This window comes from Nyctibius grandis, chromosome 4 (assembly GCF_013368605.1).
Source record: "Nyctibius grandis isolate bNycGra1 chromosome 4, bNycGra1.pri, whole genome shotgun sequence".
Classification (NCBI taxonomy): Eukaryota; Metazoa; Chordata; class Aves; order Nyctibiiformes; family Nyctibiidae; genus Nyctibius; species Nyctibius grandis.
Window position 1 is genome coordinate 91,749,420 of NC_090661.1, and position 19,954 is coordinate 91,769,373.

The 19,954-nt window shown below is 37.8% G+C and overlaps 1 protein-coding gene across 1 annotated transcript in view; it reads right to left on the bottom strand.

The window, feature by feature from the left end:
- The window catches only part of CFAP43 (cilia and flagella associated protein 43), a 53,779-nt gene extending 34,238 nt beyond the window's left edge, over positions 1 to 19,541 (bottom strand). Inside the window, exons 1-12 of the mRNA XM_068397452.1 lie at positions 19,423 to 19,541; positions 16,017 to 16,270; positions 15,118 to 15,214; positions 12,111 to 12,278; positions 10,552 to 10,702; positions 6,964 to 7,114; positions 5,872 to 5,934; positions 4,624 to 4,703; positions 3,753 to 3,884; positions 2,511 to 2,627; positions 1,314 to 1,394; positions 342 to 490 (exon numbers count right to left, since the gene is read on the bottom strand). Of these exons, the coding sequence (XP_068253553.1) occupies positions 342 to 490; positions 1,314 to 1,394; positions 2,511 to 2,627; positions 3,753 to 3,884; positions 4,624 to 4,703; positions 5,872 to 5,934; positions 6,964 to 7,114; positions 10,552 to 10,702; positions 12,111 to 12,278; positions 15,118 to 15,214; positions 16,017 to 16,270; positions 19,423 to 19,541 (1,562 nt within the window). The remainder of the gene's footprint in view (positions 1 to 341; positions 491 to 1,313; positions 1,395 to 2,510; positions 2,628 to 3,752; positions 3,885 to 4,623; positions 4,704 to 5,871; positions 5,935 to 6,963; positions 7,115 to 10,551; positions 10,703 to 12,110; positions 12,279 to 15,117; positions 15,215 to 16,016; positions 16,271 to 19,422) is intronic.
- Between the last annotated feature and the right edge of the window lie 413 nt (positions 19,542 to 19,954).

A 19,954-nucleotide genomic window follows, 5' to 3' on the forward strand; every position in this document is an offset into this window, starting at 1 on the left:
ACCTCAGATTTATATTCAGTGAAAAATAACCCTCTATATTCAGATACATGGAATTGTGCATAATTACTGCATATGGTGATACGCCAGAAAGGATCTTATACATCAGTATCTTCAGTGCTCAGTTAAACGTTCTCAAAATACAGGTTTATTATATTTCTTTCATATAAATCCTGCTACTACCCCTCTTGCAAGCAACTGAGAATATGTTGGAAAAAACTGAAGCTGTTAAAATATTTTAATTTGTTATTTTTAGAATAAAATCTTCAATTTTTTTGTTCAACTAATAGCATTACTCAAGGAACAAATTGACAATATTCCTGCCCTTGTTACTACATACTTACTGCAAAGACAGCACTGGAAATTTGGAAAGAAAAATTCTGTGAACAACCCGTGGAGCTTCAACTTTGGTAACATCAAGGAAATAGACTTGACCTCTTTTGGTCCCTACAGCAACACTGTTGGAGGAGGGACAGCAAGCCATAGCAGTTGCCTAGTTGAGAAGTGAAAGATACATAACAGTTCCATATCTTTTTATATATTATGCTATATGTTAGTATGCAGTTTCTTTTACTATTTAAAAGTCCCTAAAATTTGGAGAGGAAACCTCAAGTGGTTCATCTAAAAAACCTTTTTCTTTTTAACAAAGCAAGGATTTTAGAGACATCATAGGCATTTTTACCTATGCTCTGTATCTACATATCAAAAGCTAATTCTGCACTCCTCAGAAAAAAACATATCCACTATCCAGATTTTACGTGAAAGGAGTTCCACCTAAATAAAACAGTGAGTGCACTGTTAGATGTACAGCTGTTATAGAAAGGGATTTTTTTTCTTACCATGTCAGATTTCAGAGTTTGAATGCATCTTAAATCAGGACAAAGCATTAACAGTTTGAAATACTTTTATCAAATCAATTCCTAAAACCATTTTTTCAGGTCAGTCAAGGCATTTAGTTTTTATACACTTGAAACTTTTCCTTTCAGTTCTGACACTCATGAAAAATAAAAACATAATAAAGTAATATTATAAACATCTAGATTGTTATTTACAAATATACGCTTAAAGACTTATCACTAGGACACTAGGTTGAAGTGTTTCCTCTGCTTTATGGCCAAGTTAAATACATAACCAGTTCAAGGAAACATTCTGAAAGATAACCTTTTTTAGATCTCTTTCATGGGTTGTTCAAAGACACTAATGAGCTTTCCTCACCACTGGCTGATCCAAATCTGTGGAATATTATGCTATGAATTGAAAAATATTGCAGAAAATTTTAAGTATCAGTCACTATATAAGCTCCTGATTACGTGTACCTCAATATCAAGGTTTAGCTTGCTGAGGCAAGTTCCATCTTCCAGGAACCAAACTTGTACTTCACCTGAAATTGTTACAGACTGTTGAACAGAGAAAAACATAGTCAAAAGAGGGTGGAATAACCAAATAGTCTGGAAGTGACTAGTGATATTCTATAGAATATAAATTCAACTAATGTCTGAGCATAGCACATTAAGGATTACTAGTTTTGCTTGGAATTATCTTGCTTTCCTTTAAGTCCAGTTGCTGCAAGGTACACCTACCTAAGGAAAATGTTTAATATTTTTTGTAAATTGCTGCAACTACAGGGACGGTCTTTAAGCAGAATGTGACAATCTAGGGCAAAACATGTAAACTTGATCAATATTAGCACTCCCACCATTCAGCCAGCAATAGAAAAACCTGCTTATAATTTTCTTTGCAGAGGAAAGGGCTTAAGGAGAGGTCTTGTTTTCTCACATGAAAAATTATGCATATCATAATGGTGCTTGAGTTCTTATATTCAGGCAATTTTATAATTCCACAGTAAAGTATCGCTAGAGATCAATTAACCCTCACATTACTCATTAAGAGTCAGGTAAAATTTATCATTCCCATGCTAACAACAAATAAACAGATTCAGCAAACCTTATTGATTAAGACCCCAGGGTTCCTAGGCTGGCTACTTGAGGAATTTATGGCCTAGAGATAAACCAGACCTGCTGGCTAAAATATATGTCTTGCAGGCATCAAAGACATAGAAGGAAAGCAAGAAATTTCTCAAAATGGAGAGATCTGTAAGGCCGCCTTTGTCCCTGGACCCAGGACAGAGGCATCTCTCAGGCTGCTCCAATTTGTGCTGAAGGCTGAAAAGATCAGTAGGAATTTCTTGTTCCAATATCTGTTCTCTGAATTGAATCCACCTTTTGCTCAGCTATGTTCCTGAACAATAGTGAGTCACACAAATCAACAGTAGAACCAATATGACATTTAGCAGCCTGTGAAATTATCCACCCTGCATTCTAGGGCAAGCTCTGACCCTTTTATAGGCCATACCTGAATTAATGCCATTTACTTCCTTAATGAGAAGTTACACAACTGTAACAAATATCAGAACAGTCCCAATCTCTGCAAGGCTTTTGATTTTGTGCCCTAGAAACATATTGGTTACCTGAAAAGAGCCATTATTATATATAAGAAAGAATACCATTTCTTACCACACAGTACTTGTTCCCGGGAGTGAGAAAATCAGCTGCCAGGAAACAACTGCTGCATGCGTCCAAGAGTTTGACAGCTTCTCCACTGTGAGCAGGTTTGTAAGTATAGACTGTCCCCTGACAAATAAAGAGAAATAAAGCATCACTGGGCTATGAAATTTTTCATTAAAAGCTTTCAAAAACTTCATCAAAAATACCCATCTTTCTGAGCTTCACTCTTTAAAGTTTTATATTTGACTCTAAACTGAGGTAAAAAGCACCCAGAAGAATTCAGCTGCATTTAGTGGATTATATTAATTTACACTAGCTGAAGATCAGGTTAGTTCATTTTAGAGTGATCCAGCTAGTCACATTTTCAAGAAGTTTTGTTTCTCAAAATTGCTTTAATAAAATAATTTAAAAGCACTCTATTTCATGTTACTCCAGGAATCAGTAAATATTCTAAACCAGCATAAAACACAAATCATAAATCTTAAGCTTTAAGAGATGTTTTTATCTAAAGATCTCAAAGCCTCTTAGAAGCAATTAATAACTAATATTGACAAAGATTTTAGAACTTCTACTCATTTTACAAAAGGAGAATGAAATCAGAGAGGAAGTGTGATCAAAGTTACCATTGCACTGCTGTCCTGAACACAAACCCTCCTGTCTGACATACACACACTACAAAAACATTTTAAGAGCTTATAAAAATGCCAATTTAAATGATTAAAGGTCTGGAAAAACAGGTGGAATTTGAGGATTTGGGACCCTGGTGTAAGGTTTCGGGACATCAGGCTGGTCAAAGAAGGATCTTGGACTGGGTTGCCAGACGAATTGAGGTACACGTACAGAACAACTCTACTGCATAGCCACAGTAGGTCTGATGTACCCAAGCTACACTTTTCTTACTGTGCAGGCACACATCAAGCCTAGAGCTCCTGCTCAGTGGGTCACATGTGACCTGGACACACTGGGGACGCTGAACATGTGCTCCACTGTACACATGCAAGTATTTCTGTTGGGAAATCTCAGCATTAGGTACTTTATAATCCACCATTTGTAGGAGACAATTGTTCTGTGCTTCATTAAAAGTCTTTCCAATCTTTCATTAAAAACACAAGATAGCCTAAGTTCACCTCTGGTATAATTTGTTGACTTGTGTGATTACATCACAGACATTTCATACTAATAGTATCAGCATACACATATAGAATCACAGGAATATCCCATTATGTAATGCTATTCTCTCAAATGCTATACCTGGTCAGTGACAAGCAGAAGTACCGTGTAATCAGGAGAGAATATGAGGCTGGATATGGGTTGGAAGATATCAGCACAGATTTTCATCTCATACTGCAGACCTTTGATGTGATAAAAGAATAAAATGCCTTCCTGTGGAGAAAAGTACAAAGCCACATGAGGTCTAGGTCATTTATCCTATCCCACTCTGGCAAACTGAACTGCAAGAACTACTGAAAATCTCTAACGTAACAGTGTTTAACTGTATCCCATCACTATATCCCATCCCATTTGCCTTTAGTATGTTTAAATCCAGAGGACTCTTACCCTAGATAATAAATCTATTGAAAAAGGAATGTGTTCTTTAATACAAGTCTTAGTAACAGTTCATGTTTGATAACAACAGACTCTCATCAGTTAATACTTAAGATTTCATATTGGGTGTTTTGAGACAGTATAAGAATTTATCCCATTCTTAAGCAGTAACGTGAGATGGCATTGTCAGTTTGGGTTAAATACTGAGTTGGATTTTGCACAAAACCATTTGGCAGTTCTCTTGGCCATTTTCTCTCCTTTCCTATTTTTTTGTCCATCCTTTGTTTCTGTTCCTCTAGAATACTCTTTGTCTTTTGTTAAAAGTAGGATTGTCCTCTTTTGTTGCTTCTTTTACTACAAAAATGGAATCTCCTCCCACCCTGTTCCCTACCGATTTCCTGTCTCAAGTTTTAGCAAAGAAAATATATACAACACCAGAGAAGACCTTTATAGTTCTGCAGCCCTCCACCTTTTTCTAACTCCTCTCTTTGCAGTGAACTCCGCAAATATACACCATTTGAATGTTCTTTGATTTTCACACAATAAGAGTAAGTTAAAAGCATGAAGGATGCCTTACACTTCCAGCTGCGTACAGTCCCTCATTACAAAATGCCATGGCAAATAAAGCTGGTTTTTGCGGATCCTTTGGTTTGCCACCTGAGAGCACAAAACCAACATAAAATACCAAATTTAATTTATTGCAACAATGTGTCTCAGCTTCAAAACTGTGATGATTTATTATCTGTGAGTAAAAAGGCTCCATGGGCTATATATTCTTTGGACTTTTTGCTATGATAATGAAGGAGAAGGCTGGTATACATAATTTGAAGTGACAGTACTACTGTGGTCTGATGAGCTAGAAATTAATTTGAGAAATCATTTGATTTTGTAAAGGCTGATAAATAGCCACATTAAAATTTGTTATAACAGAATCACAGAGTCATTTAGGTTGGAAAGGACCCTGGAAGTCCTCTGATCCAACATCCTGCTCAGCACAGAGACAACTTCAAACTCAGAACGAACTTCAAAGTTAGATCATGTTGTCGAGAGTCATATCCAGATGAGGTCTGAATATACCCAAGAATGGAAATTCCATAGCTTCTCTGGGCAACTTGTCCTAATGTCTGACTACCTTCACTGTGAAAGTATTTTTTTTCCTAATATCTACCCAGAATTTCTCTTGATGCAAACTGTGTCCTTTGCCCGTCAGGTTCCATCTTCTCTGTAACCTTTCATTAGGCAGCTGAAGCAATAGTAAAATCCCCCATTTTCTTTTCTCCAGGCTGAACAAACATCATTCTCTTAGCCCATCTTCATATGTCCTGTACTTAGACTCTGCAATAATCTTTGTGGCCCTGTGCTGAACTTCGTCTATTATATCTTTTGATATAATGAATATATTTTTCTTATATTGTCATGAATATCTTTTTTTGTATTGTGGAGCCCAAAACAGTGTTTGAAACAAACCCCTAAATCCTAACTCCACTAAATTACAAGTGATTGCAGTTCTAAAAAAAGTTACTAAAACAAAGCAGTAGGGAACCTATTCTAGCATCACTTATTCCAATTTAAATTAGAATAAACAGAAATTATTTCACTGCCACTGTTTCTCCTGAGGCTATTCATTTGGCTGTCTATTAGCATAAAAGCTATTAATCATTTGTCATGTAAACATATAAAAGATTGCCATCAGTATGTCTTACAGAGGCCAGTGTGAGCTGAGTTTTTCTAGCCAGTGGCTTCCAGCTGTACTCACATATTATTACTCCCAGACATCACTGGTACTGCCTAAAAATCAATTAGCTTGATTTGAACATGGAAATACCTTTCTTTTTCTGTACTTGTCTACGAACATATGACACCACGTCCAATATCTTACGCATGTGTTCTGCACAAAAGAAAATAATTTATAATGTCAACCTTGTTTATATGTCAATATTGCAATAAGTCAATTGTATTCAAGTCTACTGAATGAAAGGCCAGGTTCAGTACATTGAATCAAAAATGTGCATTCTTCCCCAATATCCACCATTTCTGTCATTTATGCAACTGAGCAGGCACAATTTTTCCATGATTCAGCTTACAGCTGTGAAAGGGAGATAGCAATACTTGGCATGGAGAGTGGTACAGATGCAGACATCTATCTTCTAGTGCTAAGTCCTGGTATTGTTATTTCTAACCATGATTTTTTTATTTGATGTACTTATGAAGGAAACTTCAGTCAGTCTGAAAAAAATGCCCAAGTGAAATGTTGTGGCTGCTTATGATTCTGTTTGCAACACCGTAACAGGAATTTAGCATGTGCTTAAAGTTGGACATGCACTTAAGCATTCTGCTAAATAGATGCAGATTGCAGTATGCTTTAAATTAAGCAGAAGCTTCAGTACAATATGAATACAGACAATTTTGTAACACAGTTTTAGGACAGGTCTCAAAGACGAGTATACAGGCCAAGGAAAAGCCAGAATGGCAAATACTCTTGTTGCCTTCTACTGAAATGTTAAAAACATTTCTGGTCACACCTCAGCTTTTTATTTGTTGATGATTTCCAACTCTTGATTTGGTAAACTTAAAACTTAAAAAAAAAATAGTTTAATGTTAATCTAGTAGGGCTGGTTAATAAGATCTGGGCTCCTGGAACTATTGTTCATTTTATCAGTTTTGATGTATTTAGAGATTTTTCTCTTTTTTTTGCCGAAGGAAAACGAAAGCCAACTATTGGGTGCTAAAGCAACCCACAAAGAAGTTCAAAAGACATTCTCAAATGTTTATCATACTCCTAGAAGAAATATGGTTCTACAATATAGCTTTACAATTTCTGTAAGGTACACAATAGAACAGAAGAAAGCAAAAAAAGCTTTCACCTATCCACTTCCCTCCCTACTTGAATAAAACACACAAGGCAGCTTTTTCTTACCAGGTAGAGGCTTTTGTTGAAGAACAGCAATGCTGCATGTCTTAGCATCAATTGTCAAAACATATCCTTCTTTACAGCCTGTGTAAATTTCTGAGGTTGCAGTCCAGCAGTGGGCAGTAGGATGCATTGAAGGCTTAATATAATTTCTAGGCTTCAACACAAAAATAAACAAGTTCAATCAACAATTGACAAATATCTGTACAAGCAGTTACATACATTTTAAGGCAAAAAAAGATCACTACTGCATAGAGTCTGACCCCTTGTATAACATCAGCCTTATTTTATTCAGTCATCCCTTCACTGAGGCTAGTAACTTGAGAAACAAGAACATTTTCCAGAAAAGTCTATGTCTGGAGATAGTGGTGGAGAACTCACCTCTCTCCCTAGAAACTTTTTAAAATTATACATTATATTTTAACTGAAAAATATATATTTTTAAATTTGAATTTATCTGGATTTATTTTCCAGCTCTTGCATCTGTTACAGTTTTGTCCTCTAGCTTGGAAATCCCTCCGGTATCTTCCCTACCCTTGCAAAGATATTGACCCACCATAACCAGGTCATCTCCCAATTTTTTAATGATAAAACTATGAGAAAATTCAACATATTGAGCCCCTATAATTTTTTTTTTTACATCAAAATAGCACTGGAAGCCCAAATGAAATGGTCACCCACTATGGCCTCATCCTGACAAACGCTTTTCAAACTGCTTTTCAGAATAGTCTTCCACTTTGTAGACATAACCTGCACATATGGTCTTGTATACTTGGCAGTAGTAAACCACATTTTGTTTGAATAGTTTACCGTATCTTATAACCCAAATTGCTCTGTAAAACAGCTCTGTCAACCTTTGTGTCATCTGCTAATTAGTTCTAGAAATATCCCTGCCACAAACTTTCCATGTGCCTTGAATTTCATTTTGCTAAAATAAATCTCATAAATCTGTTATCCGTAAAACAGGAAGAACAGAACTTCTCCACCAAGTATTACTAAAGACAGTGACCTGTTCAGATACAACAGTAACAGGGGCCATATAAATACCATGATAGAAAGAATCAGATTGAAGAGAATTTGGGGAGGGGAAGAAGGGAACAAAACACAAGAAAACCTTGGGAGAACATTTAAAAGAGAAGATTCAAAGAACCATGCATGTGAGCAGAAGTGGTGAGGAACACTAGACAATGTGATGGATGACAAAAAATAAGAGTCTATAATTCTATAAAACACCTCCTGTCTCACTAAACATTCTATAAAAAGAGGAAATATGGATGGACTAGTGATGAAAGCATAGGACAGAGATTCATAAGTACCTAGATTTCATTAGTAAAATATGCCAAGGACTTGCTATACAATTCTGGGTAAGTAACTTACTCTCTATTTATGCTTACAAAGCATTTTTAATTTCTCAGGGGGAAAATGTTACAGAAATAAATTATATTAATATTTACTTTATAAATCAAATAGGACTAACAGTAATAAATCTATAACAAATGGGGCTTTACATCACCTAGAGAAACATTTAATATAGGCATTTTCACTGATTTTATGAGGCTTGAACATCACAAATCTTTGGGAAGGTTGTAACTGAACTACTGTGAATCAGAAGCTTCCTGTGTAAAGACTTCTGTAATGTTCCTTTGTACCTGCTGTCATGACTGTCTTTACACATAAACTTCATACAATATGCTAATCCTAGGATGAGATTATGTAAATCCCAAACCAGGTTGCTTCTTGAACTGTGCATTGGTACAGTGCTGCATAATAATAATGATGCTGTCTCTTTTTGAACTTCTCTCCCTTTTGAGTAGCACCTCTTCAGGGAAAAAAAATCCATGATGATTCCTTGTCATGAAAAGTTTTATAAGAAGACAATGGAATAAAATTGGTACTGAGGACAAAATGGAGTCAAGTGGGCATGTCATGGTAAAGCATATTCAGAAAACTCAGGTCCCAACTGTAAGAAATATTGAAACAAAATTAAATCAAGCTAATGCAAGAAAAGGATTGAAATATTTCAATTCCTTTCACTCTGCTGCCCCGTTGTGGTTACACTTTGGTACACAACCAGCCTCAGTATCTTGTTCTAGAGTATGGAACCCTAACACATTTCAAAGCAGCAAACAAGTGCACTGGCAATGGGCTCGCTTTTCTTACTTGCCTCTCACACATTCCTTAGGAGTGGGATACAGCCTCCAAGGACCATGGACTACAGGTTGAGGACAATTCCTTTAAATAATAGTCTAAATAAATGGTTCTCCACTTTGGATGCTTACATCAATGTGAAAAACATTGATCTCAACTGACTCAGGTTTAGTGATAAAGAACAAAAATCCTTCTGTTGAATTCTGCTGAGATAGGGAGAGCTTCATCAGGCCATGACACTATTCCCACTGCATTCAATTGAACGTACCTCATTAACCACCATGGGAGAGGCAGGTTGTCTCTTACTAATTGAAAAAGCATTGATGATAGTAGAGACGAAAATAACTCCAAGGTATTTACAAATGTTGAGGCACAGATTTTAGGCCAGAATCAGATAACATAATCACCTTGAACATGCTAAAAAGAAATCTAGGTTTTTCTGAAGGCAGTTGGGAATGCAAGGACCCTATAGTGGTATCTAGTATGGTTGAAAGCACAAACTTTTCTGTGAATCTGAATGCATGAAGCCATGAAAAGAGAATGAGGTCAGGGAAGCATCATTCCTTATTGTTATTTTTTATGCTGCTTTGTAAGAAAAGTTTATGGCAGAAACCTGTGGTATACTAATCTGATAATACAGAACTCACTCACTTTTGTCCATTGAAAAGATGTAGTATAATGCCAGTTATCTTATGCATGGTAGTTTTGGTGTCTCATATATATTACAAGCCACCAAATAGAAATTGATGGTCTTAATCTTAGAAGAGAATCCCAGATTTGCAAGATAAATTTTTTCACACTGGCAGATGCTTCTAGTTGGTAGTCAGGTGAAAGCGAATTTCAAACAAAATGAGAACATTTTTGAAGACTCTCAAAAGAGACATCTCAAGGGAGGCTAACAAGTAAATGATCAAATACAGTTGAGACAAATCGGCAGGTCCAACACTGGCAGTGGCATGGGAATGTATTTCAGAAGCAGGGGTTGCTGTCTGGAATAAAACCTTCAATGTTTCCATAGCTTGAGACATTTTCAGAGTCAAAAAGAAAACAAATCCCAAAGGGAAGTGAGGATACCTGAAGGTTACTATCAGTTTAGCATTGGAATAGGTTTTCAAGGTTTCAACAGGTCATATTAGCTTGGGCATGGTTAAATGCTGACATGCTTATACCGCTTCTGGGATACAGATTAGTACCTCCACTGCACAGATACATTACTATGTTAGGACCTTTGTCAGAAATCTCTACATTCTACTGCACTGTGCAGTAGCAGCATGTCTTGTAAGTGTCCTGTCAAAATGGATTTCAAAAGTATTGTTGAGACAACAGATCTATTTACTGGGTTGTACCTGTTTAACAGACATTAAAATTATTAATTTATTAACACCTATTTGCATAAAAAGCATAATGACTTGGAATCGTAAAAAGGAAAAAAAAATCAGTAACTACCATGAATGTTTCTGCTTCATCTCCTACCAGTCCAGCAATGGCTGAAACTGGCAAATCAGGGCCATGGTACGGATCTTCACGATGAGAAACTGGGAAAAACAAATCCTTTTGAGAACTCATGGACCTATGTCCATCAGGGAGTTTCACAGGGCTGTAAAAAAGCAAGAGACACTGTATGAGGAGAAGAAATGTTACGAATAGTAAATGCTGATACAAAATTGAGAAGCATGTTTTCAAAACTTTGAGACACCAACTCAGTTAACGGGCTTTACTTCTGCAAGAGTAACGGAGGATTGTTGTAGACGTTTTACACGGCACACACCATTTCACTGAAAAGTAATAGTAATTCTACTACAAAAGAGGAATGTTCCTAACTGGCAGATATGGCTTGCCATGTTCTAGCTCAGTGTCTTTTCTTGTTGCCTTGTATAAACAATTATTCTATGTTACTGTTTCCTTATTAACCAGGATTAATAAAGTCACATACCTAACTTGCATATGCTGTGAGGATTCATGCTTAATTTCTTTTGGAGAAAGTTTAACAATGATGAAAAATTAGTGGTAGTATTTGCCCGTTGTACTCTGGTAATTGGCGTATGAGTGGCTGTTACAATGCAAGAGTTGAGGATTCTATAGTTTACAAACTATGTTGATTTATGACTTGGAAAAAAACTATGTAAAATTAACAGTTCACAGTGGAGGTTTAACCTCTACTGAATGGAATGAAAAGTGAGGAAAAAGGAGTATATATTTATTTTCACATTTGTACTCTATAATGACAAAAGGCAAAAACCCCCTTCTGTATGATTCTTTTTAGATTGCAAATAAAGGCCTTGTCTATACTTTCACTAGTGTAACTGTGTCAGTGGCAACATGTTGGTTATATTCATAGTTAACAAGATTAAATACACTTGGGAATTGTAAAGTAGCTGCCACTGAAACAGCATAGGTGTTATACTTCAAGGACTCCAACTTGAATGATACATACTACTTTTATACCAGCCTCAAAAAATATTTTAGCATAAATAAATTCTAGGTTTGCTGTGCTCAGTGAATTGCACTGACAGAGCCATCCCCTCTGGACCTGTAAACTGGCCACACAAGCTGGAAATCACACAGAAAAACGATACTGCTTTTGGTAAAATTTGTGATTACAACAACACACTGTTTAACTATGCTTACTAGGAAGCAACTTGATCCAAATTTGGTGGTTTCATATCTACAAAAGCAATGTTTAACATTGCCACTTGCAGGAAAGCAGTCCAGGCACTACCTTAATTCAGTCATGCAGCTTTTGATAGAGGCTGCCAAAGCCGCTGATTAGTATTAGCTTCATGATGTGCATAATCTGGACATGTGAGTGCTAAGAAAAGAAATAAATTCAATTCACTTGATTGACTAGATAGATTCACACTGGTTGCGATTTAGCAATTACCGATTGCAGTTACTAGGTGAACTAAATTGGATTAAATTCTTTGCAAACAGATGTAGGTTGCTAGTCTTAGTTATTAAAATATACTTCTAGATTTTTCTCTTAACCTGAAGGGTGTTCCACTTACTTTCTCTTAAGGTGATGCTCGTCATTAATCTTTTCAATATGCCAGATAGTAACGGAGCTCTCATTAACAAAACACAGTTGTTGCCAGTTCATCGGGTTAAAACTTAAAGAGGTCGCTGTTACCCCTGGCTGAGACTCGCTGCACAGGAGGATATTTTGTTGCCAGTTCCTTCATTAAGGAGAGTAAAAGAAAATAAAATCCATTAAATAAGTCAAAAACATTCAAGCCAAAGATCTGAATGTGATTATGACTGACATTCAAAATCGAGTTTGGAAAACAAATACTTTGTCACTAACAAAAAATTTCTGCTGTCAAACAAGTTAGGTCCTCTTGAAAATGAAAAGGAGGTGGTTAATTAGCCACACATAAAATTATTACTGCTACAAAAAGACTGAATAATAAAATAATTTTGAAAACTGACATTTTAGAAACATTATCATCCACTTTCTTTTGTGAAAAGCCCAACAGAGTTGAGACATGGATTTTTTTTCATCAGTTCCATCAGTGACTATTTGAATGGGCCCAAACAATTAACTCTTCAGCACCTCAGACCTCAGCCTTGCTTTTCCAATCTGTAAAACAACGATTATAATGTGTGCAGGCTTGCAGTTGGAAGGTATTATAATTAGGAAATAAAACACAGTCAGCCCATGATTGTCTATGGATGAATTACTTAGGTAATACAGTAATTGTGTTGTGAATGCAGACATACAGATTACGGCTTCATTAACTAATGAGCACAAAACAGGGCAGAATTTGTGTGGGGCTGTTACGTATAGCTGACACAAGCCTGAGAATCTGCTGTCCACTGACTTTTCTTTTGTCCAGTGTAACGTATTTTACGTTCTCACCATCTAATTTGCATATCTCTTCATTATCCAGATTAATTCTTGACTGCATTTGCATTTTTAGGTGCTGTCCAAAAACTGATTAACATCATTTGAAGAAAATGGTTAACACCGTTTTTAATCTCTTGGACAATATATCTGACTGTTAATCTAAACAACATTTATAGGTTTAGTATTTGTCATTATCGCTGAGAGAAAAAAAACCTAAAATGCATACACTGCTGTAAATGGATTTAGTGTAATCCTGTTGCTCTGGCCTGTAATAAGCTCACTCACAGAAACAGATCAGGATGCAAGACAATGGTTAATATTGATAGCATATGCAAAAAATGAGAAATATTCACACATACACAGTAACTCTCATTAAAATTACAGAAAGCTATCAGCTGCAATTCTGACTTTAAAAGATATCAGTGTAGCTCTGTCTCTAAAGACCTGTTAGCATGTTCTCATCTCATACCTAACAGATAGTTCCTACACTCTTTTATAGTAGATAATTTATTAAGATCTGAAACTATATGGTACATGTATCTGAAAAAGAATCTGGCATTAAGCCTCTCCTTTAAACAGAAAAGAATAAAGATCTAGGGATAAAATATCTCAGATGAAAGGCAGCTTTTAGTTATCCATAAGCTTTCTATATTTTGAGACTGATTTTCAAAACATCTCTTATACCTCTGATTCCAAACTATCTGCTTAAAATACAGGAACTGTGCAATCATCATACTGTAATGACACATTAAGAATGCTAAACACTGAGATCTTTTTCATCTGTACACACACATTTCTACAATGAATGCACAATATAATCCAATTACAAAAATGAAGGTCCTGAACTCAACAGTAAATTCACACACCTCTGCTCAAATTACTCTAAATTCTACGTTTAATATTGTAAGGTAATTCTAGTTTGTTACTAAATTATTTCTGACTGGAATCTAGGATGGTTCTTTTATGACAAGTAGTTGCTGATAGTCATATTCATGCTGATCCAAATAGGTTTAAATTGTTTGGCCTTGGAAATTGCCACTACTTTAAAGCATTTAAACATCTCTAGATATTTCCATTTTTAAGAATAATCTAGAGAAGTCTTTCAAGATGGTGGATTTTTGTTTAATTGCACACAATGAACACATTAGACCATGTGTGTTATTTCTGCTGTAAGTGACAAGCGTGTAAGCTCTTCAGGCCAGCGAGGCTGTCTCGTTGGCTTCTCCCATGATATACGCACAGACATCCTTCCTGAGCTATTGAGCACGATCAGAGTTCACAGCGAACATTATTCTTCTTCTTAAGGGATAAAGAAGAGGCACCTGTAATAGTAGTATCTACTATCATTACTAAAGTCCTGAAGTTGCAGGAGTTTCTGCCTCTTCACTGATCATTGTACAAGAAACGGTCACCATTAAATTGGGAGTATACAGAATATTCCTTACATGCCCTTGCTTGCCTTCCTCCTACTCCACCCTTCCCATTTGTTTTGAAGAAGTGTTGAGATTTCACAGTCAATAGAAGCCTGCTAGCAATGGAGGTAAGAGCAGGATTATATTTTTACAGAACAATGTAAAAAAATTAAATATTCTAACTTTCTGTATCTGCACCATATTATATATTATTCTTTTCATGACAATGAGCAGAAATTGATGATCTAACCCAGTGACCCATGGCAGTGTAATCACCAATCACAACTATAAGACAGAACTAAGATCAAGCACAAGTAATTAAGAGGACCACTGAATGGTCCAGGGGGACAAAAATGTAGACATTTACTTTGGAACACTTTTCCTCTTCTCAGAAGGCAACTTTCTTTCACAAACAGCATGGTACTCAACTTCCAAGAGTGAACAGATAATTAACTGATGCAGAAGATTTTACAAGTACTCCAAAACACAAAATTTCAAAGAAGGTAGAAGATGATAACTGTAGCAAAGTAACAGTCATTCTGACTAGTGGCTAATAATGCTAGAAAGCACCTACTAATGCTAGAAAATAAACAGCAAATTTGGTACAAAAAGTTTGCAGACAATGATCAATCAGGAAAAAAAAAAAGATGAAGGCAACCTGTGTCTTCCATATTTGTTAATTTATGCTAAAACAGCACATACACAAAAATATTAATTAAACATAAATGGTATTAGAGAATTTTTTTTTATTCTTACCATACTGAAAGATCAAATTCTGGAATTGAAGAGTAACTGGCTAGATATGGGCCTGTGAAACTAAATGCAAGTAAGGTGTAGTCCAGCTGAGCACTACCTGAAATGTAAAAATAAAGAACATGGTCTTTAACTGCTCCAGACTTTACTGGATACTATCACAGATAGAGTACTCTCCTCAGTTCCTCTATGTCCACTTTAACTCTTCAAAGACATTTTTCAGGCCTCTGATTCCTTTGCTTCACTGCAGATTATTATTTTGATTTGATCATAAAAATGTTCACTATGTATCACTGCTTGGATTTTTTTCAATTTTTTTCAATAATACCTTGAATTTGTAAAGTATTTCTTCCCCAAGTACCCTGAAATCCTTTGCAGTCATAATTTCATTTAGATACATGAAATAAGCAAGTAGTATGACCTTATTTAAATGGCAAGGAAACTGAAACATGGGTAGGTAAACAACTTAATTAAGGACAGAAATGTTATGGAGCAGGCAAAAATATACATTAGATGCCAGACTCCAAAGTTTAACTGCAAGAACCCTCATTCCTCTCACATCTCAGATTTCTCAATGTGGCTTTCAGCAGTCTGCTTGGGAGCCTACTGCAGTATGTTTTTTTTGGTTATTCTGACTATATTTTGCTAAAATGAATTCCATTTCGTTCCATTTGTTTTCCCATTGTAACAGTTCCATTTTGTATTGTCGTATTCCTCCCTAGCTTGAGCCTAACTAAAAGCAGTGCGTGGAAAATTCTTTCCGCTGCCCTCCATGTGTCTTGTCATGAGACAGTTTCCTGTCACACTGTTTTTCAAGTCTTAGCAAAAAAATCTTTCAGAAACTGGATGTTTTAAGTACTGTTTTAATGAAATAGTGACAGGGAGGGTTACTACATCTCTACCTTTTAATTCTGTCAGTTTACGCAGTTCTGGAAAAGTGTAGATATATATGATGGGATTCAGCTTCCGGTCTGAAAAGGCGAGCACTTGACTGTTCCCATTCGCTGCAAAGGCTCCCACCAGGCCAGTCTGACACTGCAGCACTCTCGTCTTCTTTGTTTCAATGTCCAGGAAGAGGATGTAATTGCCACAAGGGTAGCAGACAGTTTGATTGTTGATAAAGCCGAAGTTCTTTTTTGAGAATCCCTGAACCCAACTTAAGAAAGAGCAACTGAATGTTAAAACATTAATCAAAGACACACATTTGTCAAAGTACTGTGAAAAATGGAATGTTGTAGCCTAAGTTACACTGAACTGATGCTTGGGATATTAGAGTCATCCTCATACCAATGTTGCAAAACCACAATAACTTCAAGATCTAGTATTACAAATCACTAGTTCAGTGTTTCCAAAAAACATCGTGTCAATCTTACCCTGATGGAGCACAAAGGACTGTCATAAGAACATGGAGAGATGGTTATATTTCTTTCAGTTTTCACTAAAAATAAACTTGGCCAGTTCACAGGCTCTGTTTTTCTACTCATATATCATAGTAATAGAGTATACCTTTACTCTGAAAGAATTGCACAGGTACAACCCATACCGGGGACCCAATTGTGTTTGCTTAACCTTTTTATGCTTTCATAGCTCATCTCATCCCCATGAAATAAAAAATACAAAGGCATGGCTTGTGCTTCTATGAACCTAACTTGAAGGACTGTTCAGCTTTAAAGATACCAGTACTTTAATATGGTAAAACTTTGGAATGTAAACAGGATGCGTTACACAAGGACTGAAACAAATTACTGAAGAGGAGTCAGCTTATGAACTTACAACGTATCAACAAATTCATAACTGCCTGCAGATATTTTTGCCTTTCAGAAAGTGTGTGGATAAACATCAGGATCCTTTTATTAAAAGGATTTGCATTTACCACTAAGTGAAGACATCTGACTGAGCCACAGCTTAGTCCGCTAGTACGTTAGAAAAGTTTCAGCAGTGTAACACATATCCTCTGCATACAACACTGCTGTTAGCACCTTCTCTTCTAATTTCTATTCAGAAACTTTCCATCTCTTCTCTTCTTCCAAATAAGAGCATTTGACTGGAAGAGATCTTTGTTCTCTGCAGCTACAAGCAGCATTTTTACGCTGCTTTCGTGAACATAAGTCAGTCATAAGATCAGCTCATCTGCTGATCCTCTGTACTCTTACTAGAGGATCGTATTACAGCCTCAGCACTCTCATAGTTAGGAACATTTTTAAATTACTAGTCTTAAGATATTTATGTCCAGCAATAACTTCTCATTATCTTTTCTGAGTAGTGTCTGTTCTTGACCTCTTTCACTATACACCAGAGGCATAAGCATAGCCAGAGGGGAGTGGGAGCACACTGACCACATGCTCGTGCAGATGAACTGAATACCACGGCAACAAAGAGGAGACATTTCAGCTGATGAATGTTTTTCCAGACCTTTTACACAAAAATTAGATGTATGACGTGCTACGGCACATAAGCAGACCTTTATGAACATGCTCACAGGACCAGCTCTATGCTTTTCTCCAGCACTAGAACTAAATCAGTGGAAGTGAAGTATTTTTAACTTCTGTTTGCAGAGGTAAAATGGAGTCTAGAAAATACGTGTGCAGGGATAAATAAATGGGATGACAGTGCAATTTATCATCCTTATACAATCAGTAAAGGCTTAAGGGGACAAGAATTCAGGCTGTTATCTGATGTCAGCTATGACTGGTGCAGTACACACTGAGCCAGGTAATTAGCCATGCCTCACCCACATGCTTTCCATGCTGTGTCTGTCTCCAGTTCTGTATAAACATTGTCAGAAGTATTTCAGTCATAAACTTTGCCAGCTGGTGAGATGTAGATAGGGCAAAGTAATTAGAGTCACTTGGAAATTTCCTTACAGAGCATTTTGCCACTGAAAAATGCTATTTCATACAAAACATATACGAAACCATGAGTTTTGTCAAAGTTCTGTGTCTTCTGAAGACACAGAGCACAGCATTCCAATTTCCCACTACAAAAAAATTTTTGTCACTTTCTTCTAAAACTGATATGCATACTACTACTGCTAACATTAATTTATAACAAAGGCAAACTTTAAACTTCTCTATTTTATGGAAATGGGCTTTGCTTCACATTCAAAAGGGCTTAAATTCTTTTTTTTATTTTGCATATTTTCATTTCATAGTGGTGTTTCCACAAAGCAGAAAACCTGGGTCACAGCTCTTCCAAGTAACACCAGTTTGCACAAGGGACCTCGTCTGAATAGCAATGATGTGCTTCAGATGGTATCTTTTTTACTCTGCAAGTATCAGAATGGTTAAGGCTGAAGCCTATTTCTGCTATTACTAGAACAAATAATTTTCTTTCCACTAAAAACTGCTGCACCTGTAATTATGGATCTTTGTCCCATAAGTGTTAATGAAACAGCTGAAATACAATGCACAAAGAAGTTTAAACATCTGTCCCATTACATAGAAAAAAATGTTTAAACATCCTAGATTGCTGTGAAAGTCCCAACCAAGGTTGGGCAGGGAGGGCCTAATTCATCTACAGCTCATATTTGTTCAGAACCAAAAAGCAAGTCGTTGGATTGCCAAGAGCTCTGGAGAAGTGTGTTTCTATATATAGTGTGGATTATGTTTGTCAGAAATAGAAATCAGAAGGTCTCTTACATGCAGGTTAAGATGCTGAGAGAGCCAGGCAGGAATGAGGACTTAGAATACCAGGAAAATTAAGAGCCATGGCAGGAGATGATGACAGTGGGATTTAGGAGATACAGAACAGCCAGGGAAATTCTAAAGGTTGAAGCAGTCTGGGTAAAACAGAAGAGAGATGTGGCCATGAACAAAACTGAACTGTACGGGTTCATGAGGCCAGGCACTGAAAAGAACAGCACGCCCCAGGAGTTCATCAGGATTGTGTGCTGCCAGAACCACTACGCTGGAAAATACAACTCATGCCAGGCTTCTTATCAACTCATCAAGCTCCAGCTTAAAACTTACTCCCTGTTTCAGAGCCTCCCTGGGCTAAGGGCAGAGAACCTAAGTTTCATCCAAATCCACCAAAGGCTCAGTCCCTGCTATACGCTCCAGTGCAAGCGCTTTTTTCCTCTCTTCTTTCCCTCCCACCGCAACTACCTCCCACCCTAACGCAGACCCACAGCACAGCGGCCTCCCTTCCTTTCTCTGCTAGACCTGCCCTGTTCTCTGACAGCTGCCTATTGCTGACCCGGGGTGAGAGGAGCTGGGCCCCGGGGACACAGGACACCACACCGGGCACCCTGCCGGGGCCCAGGAGTGTGTGGCGACCCGAAGGGCACGGGCTGTCCCGGCCGGCCCCCACCTCACTTCCAGCGCAGCCTCCTCCTCCTCCTCCGAGGGGCAGCGCCGGCCGCCCGGGGCCTCGGCGCGGAGCTCCTCGCTGGCCGGGCCCGCGCTCCGGGCCTCACCGGCCGCCTCCATGCACCGCACCGCACCCCGCCCCCGGCCGCGGCCCCGGCCCGTCGCCCCCGGCCTGTTTACACCGTCTCTTAGGAACAAGAACGGCTTCTGGTATAATACACACCGCCTCCCGCCAGGCTTAAAGCAGGCACCTGATTGGCCCGCGCCCGTGCGGCAACCAACCAATGAGCGCGGGAAGGTATTTAAAGGGCCAGCAGAGGAGGGAGCAGGTAGAGGCTCTTCTCTGGGGCGGGAGGGGTGTACGTGCGGAATCCGCCCGTGAGGCGCTGATACCCGCGGCCTGGGTGATCACCGCTGCTGTGACTAGAACCAGGCAGCTTTGTTGGGCGTAGAACTGAGCCAGCCTTGGGGGAGCGGCCGTGGGTGCCTTCCCTCAGCTACCCTGTGGGTCCGCTTCCAGCGGCGTTTGGCCT